The sequence below is a fragment of the Phyllobates terribilis genome, unplaced genomic scaffold (assembly GCF_046119375.1).
Source record: "Phyllobates terribilis strain yellow unplaced genomic scaffold, ASM4611937v1 Scaffold_7__3_contigs__length_470593459, whole genome shotgun sequence".
Classification (NCBI taxonomy): domain Eukaryota; kingdom Metazoa; phylum Chordata; class Amphibia; order Anura; family Dendrobatidae; genus Phyllobates; species Phyllobates terribilis.
Genome location: NW_027362767.1, coordinates 403,204,325 through 403,226,783, shown reverse-complemented (window position 1 = coordinate 403,226,783; position 22,459 = coordinate 403,204,325). Strand labels below are relative to the sequence as shown.

Here is a 22,459-nt window from a genome sequence, read left to right as displayed (position 1 = left end):
TCACATGATCGGAGGACCTGCAGCTTCCTGGCGATCACATGATCAGAGGACCTGCAGCTTCCTGGCGATCACAGGATGGGAGGACCTGCAGCTTCCTGGCGATCACATGATCGCAGGACCGGCAGCTTCCTGGCGATCACATGATCGGAGGACCTGCAGCTTCCTGGCGATCACATGATCGGAGGACCTGCAGCTTCCTGGCGATCACATGATCGGAGGACCTGCAGCTTCCTGGTAATCACTTGATCGGAGGACTTGCAGCTTCCTGGTGATCACAGGATCGCAGGACCTGCAGCTTCCTGGTGATCACAGGATCAGATGACCAGCAGCTTCCTGGCGATCAAATGATCAGATGACGTGCAGCTTCGTGGCGATCACATGATCGGAGGACCTGCAGCTTCCTGGCGATCACATGATCGGAGGACCTGCAGCTTCCTGGCGATCACATGATCAGAGGACCTGCAGCTTCCTGGCGATCACACTATCGGAGGACCTGCAGCTTCCTGGCGATCACAGTATCGGAGGACCTGCAGCTTCCTGGCGATCACAGGATCAGAGTACCAGCAGCTTCGTGGCGATCACATGATCGGAGGACCTGCAACTTCCTGGCGATCACATGATCGGAGGACCTGCAGCTTCCTGGCGATCACATGATCGGAGGACCTGCAGCTTGCTGGCGATCACATGATCAGAGGACCTGCAGCTTCCTGGTGATCAGAGGATCGGAGGACCTGCAGCTTCCTGGTCGATCACATGATCGGAGGACCGGCAGCTTCCTGGCGATCACATGATCGGAAGACCTGCAGCTTCCTGGCGATCACATGATCGGAGGACCTGCAGCTTCCTGGCGATCACATGATCGGAGGACCTGCAGCTTCCTGGTGATCAGAGGATCGGAGGACCTGCAGCTTCCTGGTCGATCACATGATTGGAGGACCGGCAGCTTCCTGGCGATCACATGATCGGAGGACCTGCAGCTTCCTGGCGATCATATGATCGGAGGACCTGCAGCTTCCTGGCGATCACATGATCGGAGGACCTGCAGATTCCTGGTAATTACCTGATCAGATGACCTGCAGCTTCCTGGTGATCACAGGATCGGAGGACCTGCAGCTTCCTGGTGATCACATGATCGGATGACCTGCAGCTTACTGGCGATCACATGATCAGAGGACCTGCAGCTTCCTGGTGATCTCAGGTTCGGAGGACCTGCAGTTTCCTGGTAATCACATGATCAGATGACCTGCAGCTTCCTGGCAAACACAGGATCGGAGGACCTGCAGCTTCCTCGCGACTAAAGGATCGTAGGATCTGTAGTTTCCTGGTGATCACAGGATCGCAGGACCTGCAGCTTCCTGGTGATCACAGGATCAGATGACGTGCAGCTTCCTGGAGATCACATGACCGGAGGACCTGAAGCTTCCTGGCGACTAAAGGATCGGAGGATCTGCAGCTTCCTGGCGATCACCTGATCGGAGGAACTGCAGCTTCCTGGTGATCACATGATCAGATGACCTGCAGATTCCTGATGATCACATGTTCGGAGGACCTGCAGCTTCCTGGTGATCACATGATCGGATGAACTGCAGCTTCCTGAGGATCACACATCACATGATCGGAAAATCTGCAGCTTCCTGATGATCACATGATCTGAGGACCTGCAGCTTCCTGGCGATCACAGGATCGGAGGACCTGCAGCTTCTTGGCGACTAAAGGATGGGAGGATCTGCAGCTTCCTGGCAATCACATGATCGGAGGAACTGCAGATTCCTGGTGGTCACATGATCGGAGGACCTGCAGCTTCCTGGCGTTATGATCAGAGGACCTGCAGCTTCCTGGCGATCACAGGATAGGAGGACCTGCAGCTTCCTGGCAATCACATGATCGGAGGACCTGCAGCTTCCTGGCAATCACATGATCGGAGGACCTGCAGCTTCCTGGCGATCACATGATCGGAGGACCTGCAGCTTCCTGGCGATCACATGATCGGAGGACCTGCAGCTTCCTGGTAATCACTTGATCGGAGGACTTGTAGCTTCCTGGTGATCACAGGATCGCAGGACCTGCAGCTTCCTGGTGATCACAGGATCAGATGACCAGCAGCTTCCTGGCGATCAAATGATCAGATGACGTGCAGCTTCGTGGCGATCACATGATCGGAGGACCTGCAGCTTCCTGGCGAATGAACGATCGGAGGATCGGCAGCTTCCTGGTAATTGCTTGATCAGATGACCTGCAGCTTCCTGGTGATCACATGATCAGAGGACCTGCAGCTTCCTGGCGACTAAATGATCGGAGGATCAGCAGCTTTCTGGCGATCACCTGATCGGATGAACTGCACCTTCCTGAGGATCACAGATCACATGATCAGAGAATCTGCAGCTTCCTGATGATCACATGATCTGAGGATCTGCAGCTTCCTGGCGACTAAAGGAACGGAGGATCTGCAGCTTCCTGGCAATCACATGATCGGAGGAACTGCAGGTTCCTGGTGATCACATGATCAGATGACCGGCAGATTCCTGATGATCACATGATCGGAGGACCTGCAGATTCCTGGCGTTATGATCAGAGGACCTGGAGCTTCCTGGCGATCACAGGATCAGAGGACCTGCAGCTTCCTTGCGATCACATGATCGGAGGACCTGCAGCTTCCTGGCGATCACAGTATCGGAGGACCTGCAGCTTCCTGGTGATCACATGATCGGAGGAACTGCAGGTTCCTGGTGATCACATGATCAGATGACCTACAGATTCCTGATGCTCACATGATCAGAGGACCTGCAGCTTCCTGGCGATCACAGGATCAGAGGACCTGCGGCTTCCTGGCGATCACATGATCGGAGGACCTGCAGGTTCCTAGCGATCAAACGATCGGAGGACCTGCAGCTTCCTGGCGATCACAGTATCGGAGGACCTGCAGCTTCCTGGTGATCACATGATCGGAGGAACTGCAGGTTCCTGGTGATCACATGATCAGATGACCTACAGATTCCTGATGCTCACATGATCAGAGGACCTGCAGCTTCCTGGCGATCACAGGATCAGAGGACCTGCGGCTTCCTGGCGATCACATGATCGGAGGACCTGCAGGTTCCTAGCGATCAAACGATCGGAGGACCTGCAGCTTCCTGGCGATCACATGATCGGAGGACCTGCAGCTTCCTGGCGATCACATGATCGGAGGACCTGCAGCTTCCTGGCGATCACATCATCGGAAGACCTGCAGCTTCCTGGCGATCATATGATCGGAGGACCTGCAGCTTCCTGGCGATCACATGATCAGAGGACCTGCAGATTCCTGGCGATCACAGTATCGGAGGACCTGCAGCTTCCTGGCGATCACATGATCAGAGGACCTGCAGCTTCCTGGCGATCACAGTATCGGAGGACCTGATGCTTCCTGGCGATCACAGTATCGGAGGACGTGCAGCTTCCTGGCGATCACAGTATCGGAGGACCTGCAGCTTCCTGGCGATCACAGGATCAGAGTACCAGCAGCTTCCTGGCGATCACAGGATCAGAGTACCAGCAGCTTCCTGGCGATCACATGATCGGAAGACCTGCAGCTTCCTGGCGATCACAAGATCGGAGGAACTGCAGCTTCCTGGCGATCACATGATCGGAGGACCTGCAGCTTGCTGGCGATCATATGATCAGAGGACCTGCAGATTCCTGGTGATCACAGGATCGGAGGACCTGCAGCTTCCTGGTCGATCACATGATCGGAGGACCGGCAGCTTCCTGGCGATCACATGATCGGAAGACCTGCAGCTTCCTGGCGATCACATGATCGGAGGACCTGCAGCTTCCTGGCGATCACATGATCGGAGGACCTGCAGCTTCCTGGTGATCACATGATCGGAGGACCTGCAGCTTCCTGGCGATCACATGATCGGAGGACAGGCAGCTTCCTGGCGATCATATGATCGGAGGACCTGCAGCTTCCTGGCGATCACATGATCGGAGGACCTGCAGATTCCTGGTAATTACCTGATCAGATGACCTGCAGCTTCCTGGTGATCACAGGTTCGGAGGACCTGCAGTTTCCTGGTGATCACATGATCAGATGACCTGCAGCTTCCTGGCAAACACAGGATCGGAGGACCTGCAGCTTCCTCGCGACTAAAGGATCGTAGGATCTGTAGTTTCCTGGTGATCACAGGATCGCAGGACCTGCAGCTTCCTGGTGATCACAGGATCAGATGACATGCAGCTTCCTGGAGATCACATGATCGGAGGACCTGAAGCTTCCTGGCGACTAAAGGATCGGAGGATCTGCAGCTTTCTGGTAATCACTTGATCAGATGACCTGCAGCTTCCTGGTGATCACATGATCGGAGGACCTGCAGTTTCCTGACGACTAAAGGATCGGAGGATCTGCAGCTTCCTGGCGATCACCTGATCGGAGGAACTGCAGCTTCCTGGTGATCACATGATCAGATGACCTGCAGATTCCTGATGATCACATGTTCGGAGGACCTGCAGCTTCCTGGTGATCACATGATCGGATGAACTGCAGCTTCCTGAGGATCACAGATCACATGATTGGAAAATCTGCAGCTTCCTGATGATCACATGATCTGAGGACCTGCAGCGTCCTGGCGATCACAGGATCGGAGGACCTGCAGCTTCTTGGCGACTAAAGGACGGGAGGATCTGCAGCTTCCTGGCAATCACATGATCGGAGGAACTGCAGATTCCGGGTGATCACATGATCGGAGGACCTGCAGCTTCCTGGCGATCAAAGGATCAGAGTACCAGCAGCTTCCTGGCGATCACATGATCGGAAGACCTGCAGCTTCCTGGCGATCACAAGATCGGAGGAACTGCAGCTTCCTGGCGATCACATGAACGGAGGACCTGCAGCTTCCTAGCGATCACATGATCAGAGGACCTGCAACTTTGTGCCGATCACATGATTGGAGGACCTGCAGCTTCCTGGTGATCACAGGATGGGAGGACCTGCAGCTTCCTGGCGATCACATGATCGGAGGACCTGCAGCTTCCTGGCGATCACATGATCGGAGGACCTGCAGCTTCCTGGTGATCACATGATCGGAGGACCTGCAGCTTCCTGGCGATCACATGATCGGAGGACCTGCAGCTTCCTGGCGATCACATGATCGGAGGACCTGCAGCTTCCTGGTAATCACTTGATCGGAGGACTTGCAGCTTCCTGGTGATGACAGTATCGCAGGACCTGCAGCTTTCTGGTGATCACAGGATCAGATGACCAGCAGCTTCCTGGCGATCAAATGATCAGATGACATGCAGCTTCCTGGCGATCACATGATCGGAGGACCTGCAGCTTCCTGGCGACTAAAGGATCGAAGGATCGGCAGCTTCCTGGTAATCGCTTGATCAGATGACCTGCAGCTTCCTGGTGATCACATGATCAGAGGACCTGCAGCTTCCTGGCGACTAAAGGATCGGAGGATCAGCAGCTTTCTGGCGATCACCTGATCGGATAAACTGCAGCTTCCTGAGGATCACAGATCACATGATCGGAGAATCTGCAGCTTCCTGATGATCACATGATCTGAGGACCTGCAGCTTCCTGGCGAACACACGATCGGAGGACTGGCAGCTTCCTGGAGATCACATGATCGGAGGACCTGCAGCTTCCTGGCGACTAAAGGATCGGAGGATCTGCAGCTTCCAGGCAATCACATGATCGGAGGAACTGCAGGTTACTGGTGATCACATGATCAGAGGACCTGCAGATTCATGATGATCACATGATCGGAGGACCTGCAGCTACCTGGCGTTATGATCAGAGGACCTGAAGCTTCCTGGCGATCACAGGACCGGAGGACCTGCAGCTTCCTGGCGATCACATGATCGGAGGACCTGCAGCTTCCTGGCGATCACATGATCAGAGGATCTGCAGCTTCCTGGCGATCACATGATCGGAGGACCTGCAGCTTCCTGGTGATCACAGGATCGGAGGACCTGCAGCTTCCTGGCGATCACATGATCGGAGGAACTGCAGCTTCCTGGCGATCACATGATCGGAGGACCTGCAGCTTCCTGGCGATCACATGATCGGAGGACCTGCAGCTTCCTGGCGATCACATGATCGGAGGACCTGCAGCTTCCTGGCGATCACATGATCGGAGGACCTGCAGCTTCCTGGCGATCACATGATCGGAGGACCTGCAACTTCCTGGTAATCACTTGATCGGAGGACTTGAAGCTTCCTGGTGATCACAGGACCTGCAGCTTCCTGGTGATCACAAGATCAGAGGACCTGCAGCTTCCTGGCGATCAAATGATCAGATGACGTGCAGCTTCCTGGCGATCACATGATCGGAGGACCTGCAACTTCCTGGTAATCACTTGATCGGAGGACTTGCAGCTTCCTGGTGATCACAGGACCTGCAGCTTCCTGGTGATCACAGGATCAGAGGACCTGCAGCTTCCTGGCGACTAAAGGATAGGAGGATCGGCAGCTTCTTGGTAATCGCTTGATCAGATGACCTGCAGCTTCCTGGTGTTCACATGATCAGAGGACCTGCAGCTTCCTGGCGACTAAAGGATCGGAGGATCAGCAGCTTTCTGGCGATTACCTGATCGGAGGAACTGTAGCTTCCTGGCGATCACATGATCAGAGGTTCTGCACCTTCCTGGCGATCACATGATCGGAGGACCTGCAGCTTCCTGGCGTTATGATCAGAGGATCTGCAGCTTCCTGGCGATCACAGGATTGGAGGACCTGCAGCTTCCTGGTTATCACATGATCGGAGGACCTGCAGCTTCCTGGCGATTAAAGGATCGAAAGATTTGCAGCTTCCTGGCGATCACATGATCGGAGGACCTGCAGCTTCCCTGGTGATCACATGATCAGAGTACCTGCAGCTTCCTGAGGATCACATGATCGGAGGATCTGTAGCTTCCTGGTGATCACATGATCGGAGGACCTGCAGCTTCCTGGCGCTATGATGGAAGCACCTGCAGCTTCCTGGTGATCACATGATCGGATGAACTGCAGCTTCCTGAGGATCCAAGATCATATGATCGGAGAATCTGCAGCTTCCTGATGATCACATGATCGGAGGACCTGCAGCTTTCTGGCGTTATGATCAGAGAACCTGCAGCTTCCTGGCGATCACATGATAGGAGAACTTGCAGCTTCCTGGTGATCACATGATCTGAGGGCCTGCAGCTTCCTGGCGATCATATGATCAGAGGATCAGCAGCTTCCTGGCGATCACATGATCGGAGGACCTGCAGCTTCCTGGCGATCACATGATCACAGGACCTGCAGTTTCCTGGTGATCACAGGATCGCAGGACCTGCAGCTACCTGGTGATCACAGGATCAGATGACCTGCAGCTTCCTGGCGATCACATGATTATATGACCTGCAGCTTCCTAGCGATCACATGATCGGAGGACCAGCAGCTTCCTGGCGACTAAAGGATCGGGGGATCGGCAGCTTCCTGGTAATCACTTGATCAGATGACCTGCAGCTTCCTGGCGATCACATGATAGGAGAACTTGCAGCTTCCTGGTGATCACATGATCTGAGGACCTGCAGCTTCCTGGCGATCATATGATCAGAGGATCTGCAGCTTCCTGGCGATCACATGATCGGAGGACCTGCAGCTTCCTGGCGATCACATGATCACAGGACCTGCAGTTTCCTGGTAATCACATGATCGGAGGACCTGCAGCTTCCTGGTAATCACATGATCGGAGGACCTGCAGCTTCATGAGGAGCACATGATCGGAGGACCTGCAGCTTCCTGTTGATAACAGGATCGGAGGACCAGCAGCTTCCTGGTGATCAAAGGATGTGCAGCTTCCTGGTGATCACATGATCAGATGACCTGCAGCTTCCTGGTGATCACTTGATCGGAGGACCGGCAGCTTCCTGGTGATCACAGGATCGGAGGCCCAGAAGCTTCCTGGTAATCACTTGATCGGAGGACTTGCAGCTTCCTGGTGATCACAGGATCGCAGGACCTGCAGAATCCTGGTGATCACAGGATCAGATGACCAGCAGCTTCCTGGCGATCAAATGATCAGATGACGTGCAGCTTCCTAGCGATCACATGATCGGAGGACCTGCAGCTTCCTGGCGACTAAAGGATCGGAGGATCAGCAGCTTCCTGGTAATCGCTTGATCAGATGACCTGCAGCTTCCTGGTGATCACATGATCAGAGGACCTGCAGCTTCCTGGCGATCACATGATCGGAGGAACTGCAGCTTCCTGGCGATCACATGATCAGAGGTTCTGCACCTTCCTGGCGATCACATGATCGGAGGACCTGCAGCTTCCTGGTGATCACATGATCGGAGGACCTGCAGCTTCCTGGTGATCACAGGATCGCAGGACCTGCAGATTCCTGGTGATCACAGGATCAGATGACCAGCAGCTTCCTGGCGATCAAATGATCAGATGAAATGCAGCTTCCTAGCGATCACATGATCGGAGGACCTGCAGCTTCCTGGAGACTAAAGGATCGGAGGATCGGCAGCTTCCTGGTAATCGCTTGATCAGACGACCTGCAGCTTCCTGGTGATCACATGATCCGAGGACCTGCAGCTTCCTGGCGACTAAAGGATCGGAGGATCAGCAACTTTCTGGCGATCACCTGATCGGATGAACTGCAGCTTCTTGAGGATCACAGATCACATGATCGGAGAATCTGCAGCTTCCTGATTATCACATGATCTGAGGACCTGCAGCTTCCTGGCGATCACAGGATCGGAGGACCTGCAGCTTCCTGGTGATCACATGATCGGAGGACCTGCAGCTTCCTGGCGACTAAAGGATCGGAGGATCTGCAGCTTCCTGGCAATCACATGATCGGAGGAACTGCAGGTTACTGGTGATCACATGATCAGATTACCAGCAGATTCCTGATTATCACATGATCGGAGGACCTGCAGCTTCCTGGTGATCACATGATCGGAGGACCTGCAGCTTCCTGGCGTTATGATCAGAGGACCTGCAGCTTCCTGGCGATCACAGTATCGGAGGACCTGCAGCTTCCTGGCAATCACATGATCGGAGGACCTGCAGCTTCCTGGCAATCACATGATCGGAGGACCTGCAGCTTCCTGGAGATCACATGATCGGAGGACCTGCAGCTTCCTGGTGATAACATGATCGGAGGAACTTCAGCTTCCTGGCAATCACATGATCGGAGAACCTGCAGCTTCCTGGTAATCACTTGATCGGAGGACTTGCAGCTTCCTGGTGATCACAGGATCGCAGGACCTGCAGCTTCCTGGTGATCACAGGATCAGATGACCTGCAGCTTCCTGGCGATCAAATGATCAAATGACGTGCAGCTTCCTGGCGATCACATGATCGGAGGACCTGCAGCTTCCTGGCGACTAAAGGATCGGAGGATCGGCAGCTTCCTGGTAATCGCTTGATCAGATGACCTGCAGCTTCCTGGTGATCACATGATCAGAGGATCAGCAGCTTTCTGGCGATCACCTGATCGGAGGAACTGCACCTTCCTGGCGATCACATGATCAGAGGATCTGCACCTTCCTTGTGATCACATGATTGGAGGACCTTCAGCTTCCTGGCGACTAAAGGATTGGAGGATCAGTAGCTTTCTGGCGCTATGATGGAAGGACCTGCAGCTTCCTGGTGATCACATGATCAGATGACCTGCTGCTTCTTGATGATCACATGATCAGAGGATCTGTAGCTTCCTGGTGATCACATGATCGGATGAACTGCAGCTTCCTGAGGATCACAGATCACATGATCGGAGAATCTGCAGCTTCCTGATGATCACATGATCGTAGGACCTGCAGCTTCCTGGTGATCACATGATCAGATGACCTGCAGCTTCCTGGTGATCACAGGTTCGGAGGAGCTGCAGCTTTTTGGCGATCACATGATCGGAGGACCTGCAGCTTTCTGGCGATCACAAGATCCCAGGACCTGCAGCTTCCTGGTAATCACAGGATCAGCTGACCTGCAGCTTCCTGGCGATCACATGATCAGATGACGTGTAGCTTCCTGGCGATCACATGATCGGAGGACCTGCAGCTTCCTGGCGACTAAAGGATCGGAGGACCTGCAGCTTCCTGGTGATCACATGATCGGAGGACCTGCAGCTTCCTGGCGACTAAAGGATCGGAGGACCTGCAGCTTCCTGGAGATCACATGATCGGAGGACCTGCAGCTTCCTTGTGATTACATGATCGGAGGACCTGCAGCTTCCTGGCGATCACATGATCGGAGGATCAGCAGCTTCCTGGTGATCACCGGATCGGAGGACCTGAAGCTTCCTGGTAATCACTTGATCAGATGACCTGCAGCTTCCTGACGATCACATGATCGGAGGATCTGCAGCTTCCTAGTGATCACCGGATCGGAGGACCTGAAGCTTCCTGGTAATCACTTGATCAGATGACCTAAAGCTTCCTGGTGATCACATGATCGGAGGACCTGCCTCTTCCTGGTGACTAAAGGATTGGAGGATCTGCAGCTTTCTGGCGATCACATGATCGGAGGACCTGGAGCTTCCTGGTAATCAGTTGATCAGATGACCTGCAGCTTCCTGGTGATCATAGGATCACAAGACCTGCAGCTTCCTGGTGATCACAGGATCAGATGACCTGCATCTTCCTGGCGATCACATGATCAGATGACGTGCAGATTCCTAGCGATCACATGATCGGAGGACTTGCAGCTTCCTGGTGACTATAGGAATGGAGGATCTGCAGCTCCCTGGTAATCACTTGATCAGAGGACCTGCAGCTTCCTGGTGATCACATGATCGGAGGACCTGCAGCTTCCTGACGACTAAAGGATCGGAGGACCTGCAGCTTCCTGGCGACTAAAGGATCGGAGGACCTGCAGCTTCCTGGTGATCACATGATCGGAGGACCTGCAGCTTCCTGGCGACTAAAGGATCGGAGGATCTGCAGCTTCCTGGCGATCACATGATCGGAGGACCTGCAGCATCCTTGTGATTACATGATCGGAGGACCTGCAGCTTCCTGAGGATCACATGATCGGAGGACCTGCAGCTTCCTGGTGATCACATGATCAGATGACCTGCAGCTTCCTGGCGATCACATGATCAGAGGACCTGCAGCTTCCTAGTGATCACCGGATCGGAGGACCTGAAGTTTCCTGGTAATCACTTGATCAGATGACCTGCAGCTTCCTGGTGATCACATGATCGGAGGACCTGCATCTTCCTGGTGACTAAAGGATCGGAGGATCTGCAGCTTCCTGGCGATCACTTGATCGGAGGACCTGCAGCTTCCTGGCGACTAAAGGATCAGAGGATCCGCAGCTTCCTGGCGATCACATGATCGGAGGACCTGCAGCTTCCTGGCGATCACATGATCGGAGGACCTGCAGCTTCCTGGCGATCACATGATCGGAGGACCTGCAGCTTCCTGGCGATCACATGATCGGAGGATCTGCAGCTTCCTGGTAATCACTTGATCAGATGACCTGCAGCTTCCTGGTGATCATAGGATCACAGGACCTGCAGCTTCCTGGTGATCACAGGATCAGATGACCTGCATCTTCCTGGCGATCACATGATCGGATGACGTGCAGCTTCCTGGCGATCACATGATCGGAGGACCTGCAGCTTCCTGGTGACTAAAGGAACGGAGGATCTGCAGCTTCCTGGTAATCACTTGATCAGAGGATCTGCAGCTTCCTGGCGATCACCTGATCGGAGGAACTGCAGCTTCCTGGCGATCACATGATCGGAGGACCTGCATCTTCCTGGCAACTAAATGATCGGAAGATCTGCAGCTTCCTGGCGACTAAAGGATCGGAGGATCGCAGCTTCCTGGCGATCACACGATCAGAGGACCTGCAGCTTCTTGGCGATCACATGATCTGAGGACCTGCAGCTTCCTGGTGATCACAGGATCGGAGGACCTGCAGCTTCCTGTTGATCACAGGATCGCAGGACCTGCAGCTTCCTGGTGATCACAGGATCAGATGACCTGCAGCTTCCTGGCGATCACATGATAGGAGGACCTGCAGCTTCCTGGCAATCACATGATCAGTGAACCTGCAGCTTCCTGGTGATCACATGTTAAGTGGACCTGCATCTTTCTGGTGATCACATGATAGGAGGACCAGCAGCTTCCTGGCGATCATATGATCGGAGGACCTGCAGCTTCCTGGCGATCACATGACTGGAGATTCTGTGAATTCCGGGAATGGTATATCTGGAGCGCATCGGCTGCCATGTATACAGCCATCTGTGTGTCAGTGGCCCCTTCTGTATTGGGGGCTCCGTGCACCTGCTGAGACATCAGGAGAGAAGTGCAGCAATCCACAGCTAGCTAAGGCCCCTGTAGGAGCGATTCCCACTCACCCCAGTTCTGCAGCTTCCTCCCTGACAGCTGCGTCCATTTTGGCTTCGGAGCATTGTAAACCTGGAAAAAAGACAGGAACAGTGAGATCTGCTGCTAATTCAGTGTCCTCAGAGCAGGCACACGCTGACCGCCCCCCCGCGGATCTGCACTGTGTAGATAACCCAAACTCTCTGCCCTTATTGTCCTCTATGCAAAGTTTGACTAATTTCCATAAACTTTGTGACACTGTACCTGGCGCAGCAGATACTCCTCCTCCTCCGCAGTGATGTACTCTGGGATGTAATAAGCAGCACGAGGAGCCTGGGAGGAGAAAATAGACACTATTACAGGTTTTCAGGATTTTGTTTTCCCGGATGGACCCTCAATATCAGATTGGCGGTGGTCCGACTCCTAGGACCCCAACCAATCAGCTGATCGAGGGGGCTGCGGTGCAACAGCGCCATACAGTGTATAGTGGCTGGGAATGGTACTGCAAGCTCTCTCTCCCATACAAAAGAATAGATCTCGCAGCACCATTCATTGCTATTAGGTCCCATTCACACGTTGCATATTTGGTGCGAATTTACATGCAAAAAAAATCTGCGACATAGCAGAACCAATCTCATGCACAGGTTACTGAAAACTTCTGTGCTACAATTGACCTTAAAGGGGTTGTTCACTATCTGGAGCTCTTTAAATTCATACTACTGATACATACATGGGACATAATGCTGTATATCCTTTAATGCTGTATATTGATGTATATATGCACGGGTACCTTGTCTATAAAGAAGCTTTCCAGGTCGGCTGCAGAGATGTTGGCCGCCATTTCCGCAGCCTGTAGAGGAGAATTAGTAGACGAGTTACAGATGGGGTATATATATATATATATATATACAGAGAGAGCTAAAGACAATGAAAAAGCAGAAGAAAAGGCTGAGCTGGATGGATCCTGTAACTCAGCCTGAAAACCTGTCCAGTGGGATCATCACCTGCTCCATTGTCAGAAGTGATATCACTAGGGTGGATTACAGACGGGTGCGTGCGGCTCACCAGGCAGCTGCTCTGAGAATGTGTCATTTTCTGTTTCCTAAAAGGGTTGTTCTAAGCTGTATCTTATAGGATTAGTAATAACTTGCCAATCACTGGGGGTCTGAACTGAGTGGTGGTCGAGCATGTGCATCTCCGCTCCATTCACTCTCTATCAGAATGAATTCACGATACGCTGCAATACTATAGTATTACAGTGTACTACATAGGCGATTATGTTATCACAGGTTCAAGTCTCCTAAAGGAACCCAATTGCGTATGTAAAAAAAACATGAAAAATATTTTTCAAAAGTATACCCCCCCAAATAAATAAAAAATATATATACTGTATGTGTATATATATTTATTTTTTTAATTACTTAATGTGTCAGTGTGTGTGGTGGGGGGTTATATTTTTGATAATTATTAAAAATAAATAAATAGCCTGACTGCCATTAGGTACCGAGATGAGATCCTCAGACCCCTTGTGAGACCATATGCTGGTGCGGTCGGCCCTGGGTTCCTCCTAATGCAGGACAATGCCAGACCTCATGTGGCTGGAGTGTGTCAGCAGTTCCTGCAAGATGAACGCATTGAAGCTATGGACTGTCCCGCCCGTTCCCCAGACCTGAATCCGATTGAGCACATCTGGGACATCATGTCTCGCTCCATCCACCAACGTCACGTTGCACCACAGACTGTCCAGGAGTTGGCGGATGCTTTAGTCCAGGTCTGGGAGGAGATCCCACAGGAGACCATCCGCAACCTCATCAGGAGCATGCCCAGGGGTTGTAGGGAGGTCATACAGGCACGTGGAGGCCACACACAATACTGAGTCTCATCAGGAGCATTCCCAGGCGTTGTAGGGAGGTCATACAGGCACGTGGAGGCCACACACAATACTGAGCCTCATCAGGAGCATGCCCAGGCGTTGTAGGGAGGTCATACAGGCACGTGGAGGCCACACAATACTGAGCCTCATTTTGACTTGTTTTAAGGACATTACATCAAAGTTGGATCAGCCTGTAGTGTGTTTTTCCACTTTAATTTTGGGGGTGACTCCAAATCCAGGCCTCCATTGGTTAATAAATGTGATTTCCATTGATGATTTTTGTGTGATTTTGTTGTCAGCACATTCAACTTTGTACAGAACAAAGTATTCAATGAGAATATTTCATTCATTCAGATCTAGGATGTGTTATTTGAGTGTTCCCTTTATTTTTTGAGCAGTGTATATATATTTTTCTTATTTATTCTTATTTTGTGGGAGGTTGTATTTTTTTTTATACTTTCAACGTTTTTGTCCATATATAGGTAAAAAAAAATATTGAAGATATTTCTCAAAAATATAACCCCCCCCCACACCAAAAAATAATACAAAACATATATTGTTCATTTTCAAAGTCTCTTTACACACACACACACGGAAAAAAAAGTGGAAAATATTTTTCAAACATATAACCCCTACATCAAAAAATACAAATATAAAATCATAATACATATATGATTAAATGAAAAAAATATATATCTATATTAAAAACAATACATATACAGTACAGACCAAAAGTTTGGACACACCTTCTCATTTAAAGATTTTTCTGTATTTTCATGACTTTGAAAATTGGACATTCGCACTGAAGGCATCAAAACTATGAATTAACACATGTGGAATTATATACTTAACAAAAAAGTGTGAAACAATTGAAAATATGTCTTATATTCTAGGTTCTTCAAAGTAGCCACCTTTTGCTTTGATGACTGCTTTGCACACTCTTGGCATTCTCTTGATGAGCTTCAAGAGGTAGTCACCGGAAGTGGTTTTCACTTCACAGGTGTGCCCTGTCAGGTTTAGTAAAGTGGGATTTCTTGCCTTATAAATGGGGTTGGAACTATCAGTTGTGTTGTGCAGAAGTCAAGTGGATACACAGCTGATAGTCCTACTGAATAGACTATTAGAATTTGTATTATGGCAAGAAAAAAGCAGCTAAGTAAAGAAAAACAAGTGGCCATCATTACTTTAAGAAATGAAGGTCAGTCAGTCCAAAAAATTGGGAAAACTTTGAAAATGTCCCCAAGTGCAGTTGCAAAAACTATCAAGCGCTACAAAGAAACTGGCTCACATGAGGACCGCCCCAGGAAAGGAAGACCAAGAGTCACCTCTGCTTCTGAGGATAAGTTTATCCGAGTCACCAGCCTCTGAAATCGCAGGTTAACAGCAGCTCAGATTAGAGACCAGGTCAATGCCACACAGAGTTCTAGCAGCAGAAACATCTCTACAACAACTGTTAAGAGGAGACTTTGTGCAGCGGGCCTTCATGGTAAAATAGCTGCTAGGAAACCACTGCTAAGGACAGGCAACAAGCAGAAGAGACTTGTTTGGGCTAAAGAACGCAAGGAATGGACATTAGACCAGTGGAAATCTGTGCTTTGGTCTGATGAGTCCAAATTTGAGATCTTTGGTTCCAACCACCGTGTCTTTGTGCGACGCAGAAAAGGTGAACGGATGGACTCTACATGCCTGGTTCCCACCGTGAAGCATGGAGGAGGTGTGATGGTGTGGGGGTGCTTTGCTGGTGACACTGTTGGGGATTTATTCAAAATTGAAGGTATACTGAACCAGCATGGCTACCACAGCATCTTGCAGCGGCATGCTATTCCATCCGGTTTGCGTTTAGTTGGACCATCATTTATTTTTCAACAGGACAATGACCCCAAACACACCTCCAGGCTGTGTAAGGGCTATTTGACCAAGAGGGAGAGTGATGGGGTGGTATACCAAATGACCTGGCCTCCACAGTCACCAGACCTGAACCCAATCAAGATGGTTTGGGGTGAGCTGGACCGCAGAGTGAAGGCAAAAGGGCCAACAAGTGCTAAGCATCTCTGGGAACTCCTTCAAGATTGTTGGAAGACTATTTCCGGTGACTACCTCTTGAAGCTCATCAAGAGAATGCCAAGAGTGTGCCAAGCAGTCATCAAAGCAAAAGGTGGCTACTTTGAAGAAGCTAGAATATAAGACATATTTTCAGTTGTTTCACACTTTTTTGTTAAGTATATAATTCCACATGTGTTAATTCATAGTTTTGATGCCTTCAGTGTGAATGTACAATTTTCAAAGTCATGAAAATACAGAAAAATCGTTAAATGAGAAGGTGTGTCCAAACTTTCGGTCTGTACTGTATATGTAAATAAATTACATTAAAAATAAATAATTTAAAAATATATATATCATTTTTAATCATTTATTTTTAATGTAATCATTCATTTATATACACACACACACGCAAATAGGGGGTTAAATTGCCTCTTCTTTTCCCCGTCTCTGAAAAATTTGGACAGCACTTTTTTTTTTTTGTAAACAAAGTCTTGATTTTTTTTACCACTAATTTAATTAAAAAAAACTATATAAACTATATAAAATCTATATAAAGGGTAAAAAAAAAGTAATGACACCCAGCAGAAGGGGGAGATGAAAAAAACAAAACAAAACCGCTGCAACATGAAAACGGAGATTGTGGCACCAAAGGGTTAAAAATATGAAATGAGATAATTTGCCATTTTAAATAAACTTGTAGGAGACCAGAGGGCTCCTATCTGTGGTAAAACTACAACTCCCAGCGTGCTCTAACAGAAGCAGAAATCAGAGGGATGCTGGGAGTTGTAGTTTTGCAATAGCTAATGAGCCACGGATTAGAAACCCACTGCAATAAAGCATAAAAAGAAATAAAGAGTAATTGTATCAGTCTCCCCGACACTAACAGACACATACTCCCGCATCCTCCTAAAAATGTGAATGCATTACCTTTCCCACAATCCTTTTCGTTTATTCACTTCCGGGGAGGAGTAGGTGTCTGTGAGTGACAACGGATTCAGCCAATCAGGAATGAAAATGGAATTCTCCTGTCTGAGCCAATGAAATTGCAGGTGAGTGTAAGGGGCGGGACTATGCTATTCCTCGGCAATCTTCGGTATTAGTCGGGAGTCCTCGGTTTTTATTCCCCCCAGTGCGCTGTAGGTATCCATGTGGCCGCGTACAGTTAGAGCTGAACTTGCCAGACGCTGTATTTCTCGCTATTACTCTCTGTTATCAGTCTGAGATTATAGCCCCCCTCTTTTTTTAACCCTTTCCTTCCTTTTCCTCCCCTTCTTCCAAAAGCCATAACTTTTTTCCTTTTTCCAGTCCACATTGCTGTATGACTCCTCGTGGGTTGTGTTTTTTTTTTTGCAGGACGCGTCGTAGTTTTGTATGTCACCGATAATAAAGTGGAAAGCGGGGGAAAAAAACCTAAGTGGTGAAAAAACGCAATTACGACGGTTTCCGAACGTAGTAAAAAAAAAAAAAGTGTTTATTGTCGCCGTATTCTGGCGAAAAACAGCAACTCTGGACTTTCCATTTTTTTTTCCTTTTTTCAATTAAAAAAAAATCTTATATTCTGATAGATTGGACTTTTACAGAAGCGGCGATACCAAATCTGCTTATATTTATGATATTTTTATATGGGGAAATAATTCAAAGTTTATTTTATTTTCAGATTTTAAATATTTTTTTTATTACTTATTTTTTGTATTACTTTTCACTTTATTTTTTAGTCGAAGCCGTGATCATTTCATCTCCCTGTACAATATACTGAAGTGTTATTGGATGTAGTTCATATCAATCTACTATGAAAGCTCATCCCATAGTTGGCCTTTACAGGAGAACCAAAATGGCGGCGATAGGGACTTTCAGGCATGGCATCCCATTGGCACCACTCAGTCGCAACAACGGGTGCCCAAATGGACACCCCACCAGTTTACACCACTTCAAGAAAACCTCTCAGGTCAAAAGGGTCCAGTTTTTCCTTTTATTTTATTCCCCCTTATTCTCATTTATTTTCCCCAAGCCAAAAGCGTCAATTTTTTTCCCTTATTTTATTCCACTGCCCCCTGAGTATTTAGTTGTTGTTTTTTTTTTTAAAATCCTCCATACGGTTCCCGAGATATGGGCCTTTTTATTTAGTGTTAATTTTTATGGTCTTTACAAGGGGGCGTGACTTGCAGGATCCTCAGGGGCGTGTCTTTAGGCTGAGCCGCATAATTACCCTGTAAGCCACGCCCCTTTGTAAAGACCATAAAAATTAACACTGAATAAAAAGGCCCATATCTCCAGAACCATATGGCAGATATAAAAAAAGCAGAAAAACAAAATACTCCGGGGGGCAGTGGGAATAAAACTGGAAACTTTTGACTTGGTGACGGGTCTTCTTGCTGCTGTTAAGATGCAGGTGCTGGCTGTATAACCAAGCCGGCATCTGCCCAGATCGAGCATATAGTAGTCAGATGGAATAATCCCAGTAATGTTGCTTCATCTTTATCTTGTCAGAATCTTGTGGCTAAATCTCCAGGGTTGATTCATTTATTTCTGATTGCTTGTATAGCACCAACATATTCCACAGCGCAGTACAGAGGTTTTCCCTACCCCAACTAATCTAATTTCTCAATTTTACCCACGCACGAGGATCCGTTTCATAGTACAGAATTAATGCCCCCAAATCCTCATTTGCATTTTTTTGGTTTATTTCTCGTCTTGATTTTAGCGTTCTCAGATTTTGTAAATTTTCTGTATTCGTGCTTTTTTTTTAGTAAGAAGTTACCGGATCCCTTCTGTAAAATATCACACAAAAAAAAAAAGAAAAAATTCCGCTGGAGCACATTTGCGCACGGATTTTGCAACATGAGTGTCAGATGATGAATTTTCTGAAAACATTTGGATAATAAAAAAAAAACGCGCCTCCGTTGAACAAACCGCAAAAATGACAAGGACTGAAAAAAATAGTGTAAAAGAAAAGCGCAAAAATGAATTTGGCATAAAAACATAAAAATGCACAAAAAACAAACGTTTATTTTATAAAAAAAAACAAACACAAGAGGAATAATGTATTTGGGCCAAAAAATTGAAACATGTCCTGACCAGTTGTCACCTCCCTTCTCCCGCCCCCGAGGATTGAAAATCCCATATATTCCCCCCTATGTCGCCATTACGAAGTAACTTGCATGGGTGTATCAGGTTTGACAGACAGTCATTCTGGATCCGGCTGTAGAAGGTCCCTGCTGTAACATACCTGGCGGCGTCCTTGCATAGTGGTCCATCTCCCACTGTGCAGGAGCGCGCACTTGATCTCCTGTCCAGAATGTCTCTCTGGCTTCCCTCCATGCTGTCTGTTTGTGTCTGTCTCTGCTGCTTAAGGGCGGCGCCCGATCACTTCCTGCTCTTTGTACCTGCTGTGGGTCACGCCCCTTGTGCGTCCTCAGCCTATTGCTGTCTGACACTTGGTATATAGCTCAGCAGCTCCCTTCTATCCCTGCCTGAGCATAGTGTTTTCCTTCAGTGTGTGCTTGCACTCTGAAGGTGCCAGGTCCCGTCTTTGTTCCTTGTCTGCCTTTCCTGGAGGCTGTATTTCCAGGCCTGTCTGAACTTAGTCCTGTATGTCTCCTGCTTTGCGGTATCAGCTCCCGTGTCTGAACCAAGTCCTGTATGTCTCCTGCTTTGCGGTATCAGCTCCCGTGTCTGAACTGTGTCCTGTATGTCTCCTGCTTTGCGGTGTTAGTTCCCGTGTCTGAACTAGTCCTGTATGTCTCCTGCTTTTCGGTATTAGTTCCCGTGTCTGAACTGAGTCCTTTCTGTGTATCTTGTTTGTCCTGTCTGAACACGCTCCTAGCCTGTTCCTCCCGCCTTCTAGGGGCCGATTACCTAGACCCGCTCCTGTATTTTGTCTGTCCTGTCTGAACACGCTCCTAGCCTGTTCCTCCCGCCTTCTAGGGGCCGATTACCTAGACCCGCTCCTGTATTTTGTCTGTCCTGTCTGAACACGCTCCTAGCCTGTTCCTCCCGCCTTCTAGGGGCCGATTGCCTAGACCCGCTCCTGTATTTTGTCTGTCCTGTCTGAACACGCTCCTTGCCTGTTCGTCCTGCCTCTCTGGGGGCAGTATTCCCAGACCCGCTCCTGTATCCCGCTGCAGTGTCGGTCCCCTCCGTACACTCAGTTCCAGTCTGAACTCTCTCCTATCCTTTACCTGTTTTTCCTCTATGTCCGTTCCCTTCCTTTTTCTGCAGAGTCTGAACTTGTACCTAACTCCTGCCTGTTGTCTCTGTACTCCCGTTTGTGAGTTTGTGGTCCACTCGCTACTTCACTGCAAGTACCCTGTGGGTGTCTGGCTCTCTTTCCCTTCCTGTCTGTTCCGTGTGTACAGAGTCCTGTCCTGCCCTGCTTCTGCCCGCTGCTCCGGCAGTCCTGTCCTGCCCTGCTTCTGCCCGCTGCTCCGGCAGTCCTGTCCTGCCCTGCTTCTGCCCGCTGCTCCGGCAGTCCTGTCCTGCCCTGCTTCTGCCCGCTGCTCCGGCAGTCCTGTCCTGCCCTGCTTCTGCCCGCTGCTCCGGCAGTCCTGTCCTGCCCTGCTTCTGCCCGCTGCTCCGGCAGTCCTGTCCTGCCCTGCTTCTGCCCGCTGCTCCAGCAGTCCTGTCCTGCCCTGCTTCTGCCCGCTGCTCCGGCAGTCCTGTCCTGCCCTGCCTGTACCCCTCTGCCTGTAATGTTCCTGAGTCCCAGTGTGTACTGGGCCCTATCCCGCCTGTGTTCCTACCTGCTAGTGCCTCCCTGTCTGCACTCTAGCTGTGCTTGCCTGTACCCCCCTGCCTGCTTACCCGCCTGCCTGCATACCAGTCGTGCCTGCCTATACCCACCAGTCTGTGTGCCAGCCTACCAGTCTTTTCCTGTATTCCCCTGTGTGGGTCAACAGCCGTGTCCGGGGTCTGTCCTGGAGTAGCACCTGGTCCCTCTGCTCGGTTCCTCCTTGGTGCACTGGCGTCGTATGCCGTCGTGCGACCCTGGTCGGATCGGGTGAATACTTAGTCACGCCCCTCCAGGCATTCACTCTCCGGCACGGTCCAGTGGAATCACTACCAATCACACGCACACGCCGCTTAGCCCGGGCGTGTGCATAACAGCATGCTCAGGCCATGGTTCCCGTTGAGCCCCACGGCCTTCGCCCTCTGAGAAGTTTTCCAGCGAATATATGCATTAAAATAAATAAATAAATTTTTTTTTTCTCTTAGCTGAGTTCCAGGTGAAATTACGCACCGTCCAGATGGATCTATCAGCTCTCGTTCCTGCGGATCCGCCACGTTACTATGGGGATCCAAGACAGTGTCGTGCATTTGTGGAGCAATGCATGCTACACTTTAAGGCCTACCCTCTCTATTTTCCTTCCGATTGGGCTAAAGTGGCCTTTATGATGTCTTACCTGGCGGGTGATGCCTTGGAATGGATCAACCCCCTATATGAAACACAGGATCCGATCCTCCGGGACCTAATGGCCTTCCTGGTGGCCTTTCTAATGGTCTTCGATGATCCTAACCCGGAGGCTCCTGCTGAAGCTTCACTTCCCAATATCCCGGAGCAGCCCCAATGGGTAATGTGTGTGGGTAGCGCAATAGTCCTCCAGCCCAATGAGACTACTGCCCACCCAGAATCCTCACAGGGTGACTACGCTTTCCGGAATACTTCTCTCAACCTCAAGAGGCAGTCCAGACGTGCTAGACTTAGAGGCAAGCCGTCACGCCAGGGTCTGTCCTCCCTGAGACCTCCTGACCCCAACCTTGAAGTCCCTACTGAAGCTTCATCTCCCTGTATCCCGGAGAAACCCCAATGGGTAATGTGCGTGGGTAGTGCACCAGTTCTCCTGCCCGAGGAGACTTCTGCCCATCCAGACTCCACACAGGAGAACTTCCTGCACCCAGCATCAGTTGCTTCTCTCTCTTTAACCGGTGTGCATGTCCAAGGATGCTCCAAAGCTGTGGTTACCTCAGAGTCTGTGCACCTCTACTACCTGGCGGAGGATCCCCTGTTGCCTCCAGAATCCTCCGGGATACCTCTCGATGACAAATGGAGAGAGACTTCTCTACACCCGGTACTCAATACTTTGTCCGCTTCGTCCTGTGAGCCTGACAATGGGTACCCTAAAGTGGTAGTTACCCCCGAGTCTCTACACCCCTCCGACCAGGCGGAGGATCTCCAGTTGTCTCCTGAACCCTTCGGGGTGCTACCTGGTAGCGAAAGGACAGAGACTCTCCTATACTCTGTACCTG

The 22,459-nt window shown here is 50.1% G+C and overlaps 1 protein-coding gene across 1 annotated transcript in view; it reads right to left on the bottom strand.

The window, feature by feature from the left end:
• ALKBH6 (alkB homolog 6) overlaps window positions 1-17,200 on the bottom strand; it is a 31,228-nt gene extending 14,028 nt beyond the window's left edge. The window contains exons 1-4 of the mRNA XM_073641668.1: window positions 17,144-17,200; window positions 13,091-13,150; window positions 12,565-12,633; window positions 12,333-12,393 (exon numbers count right to left, since the gene is read on the bottom strand). Coding sequence (XP_073497769.1) covers window positions 12,333-12,393; window positions 12,565-12,633; window positions 13,091-13,141 — 181 coding nt within the window. The 5' untranslated portion in view covers window positions 13,142-13,150; window positions 17,144-17,200. The remainder of the gene's footprint in view (window positions 1-12,332; window positions 12,394-12,564; window positions 12,634-13,090; window positions 13,151-17,143) is intronic.
• Window positions 17,201-22,459: the final 5,259 nt, after the last annotated feature.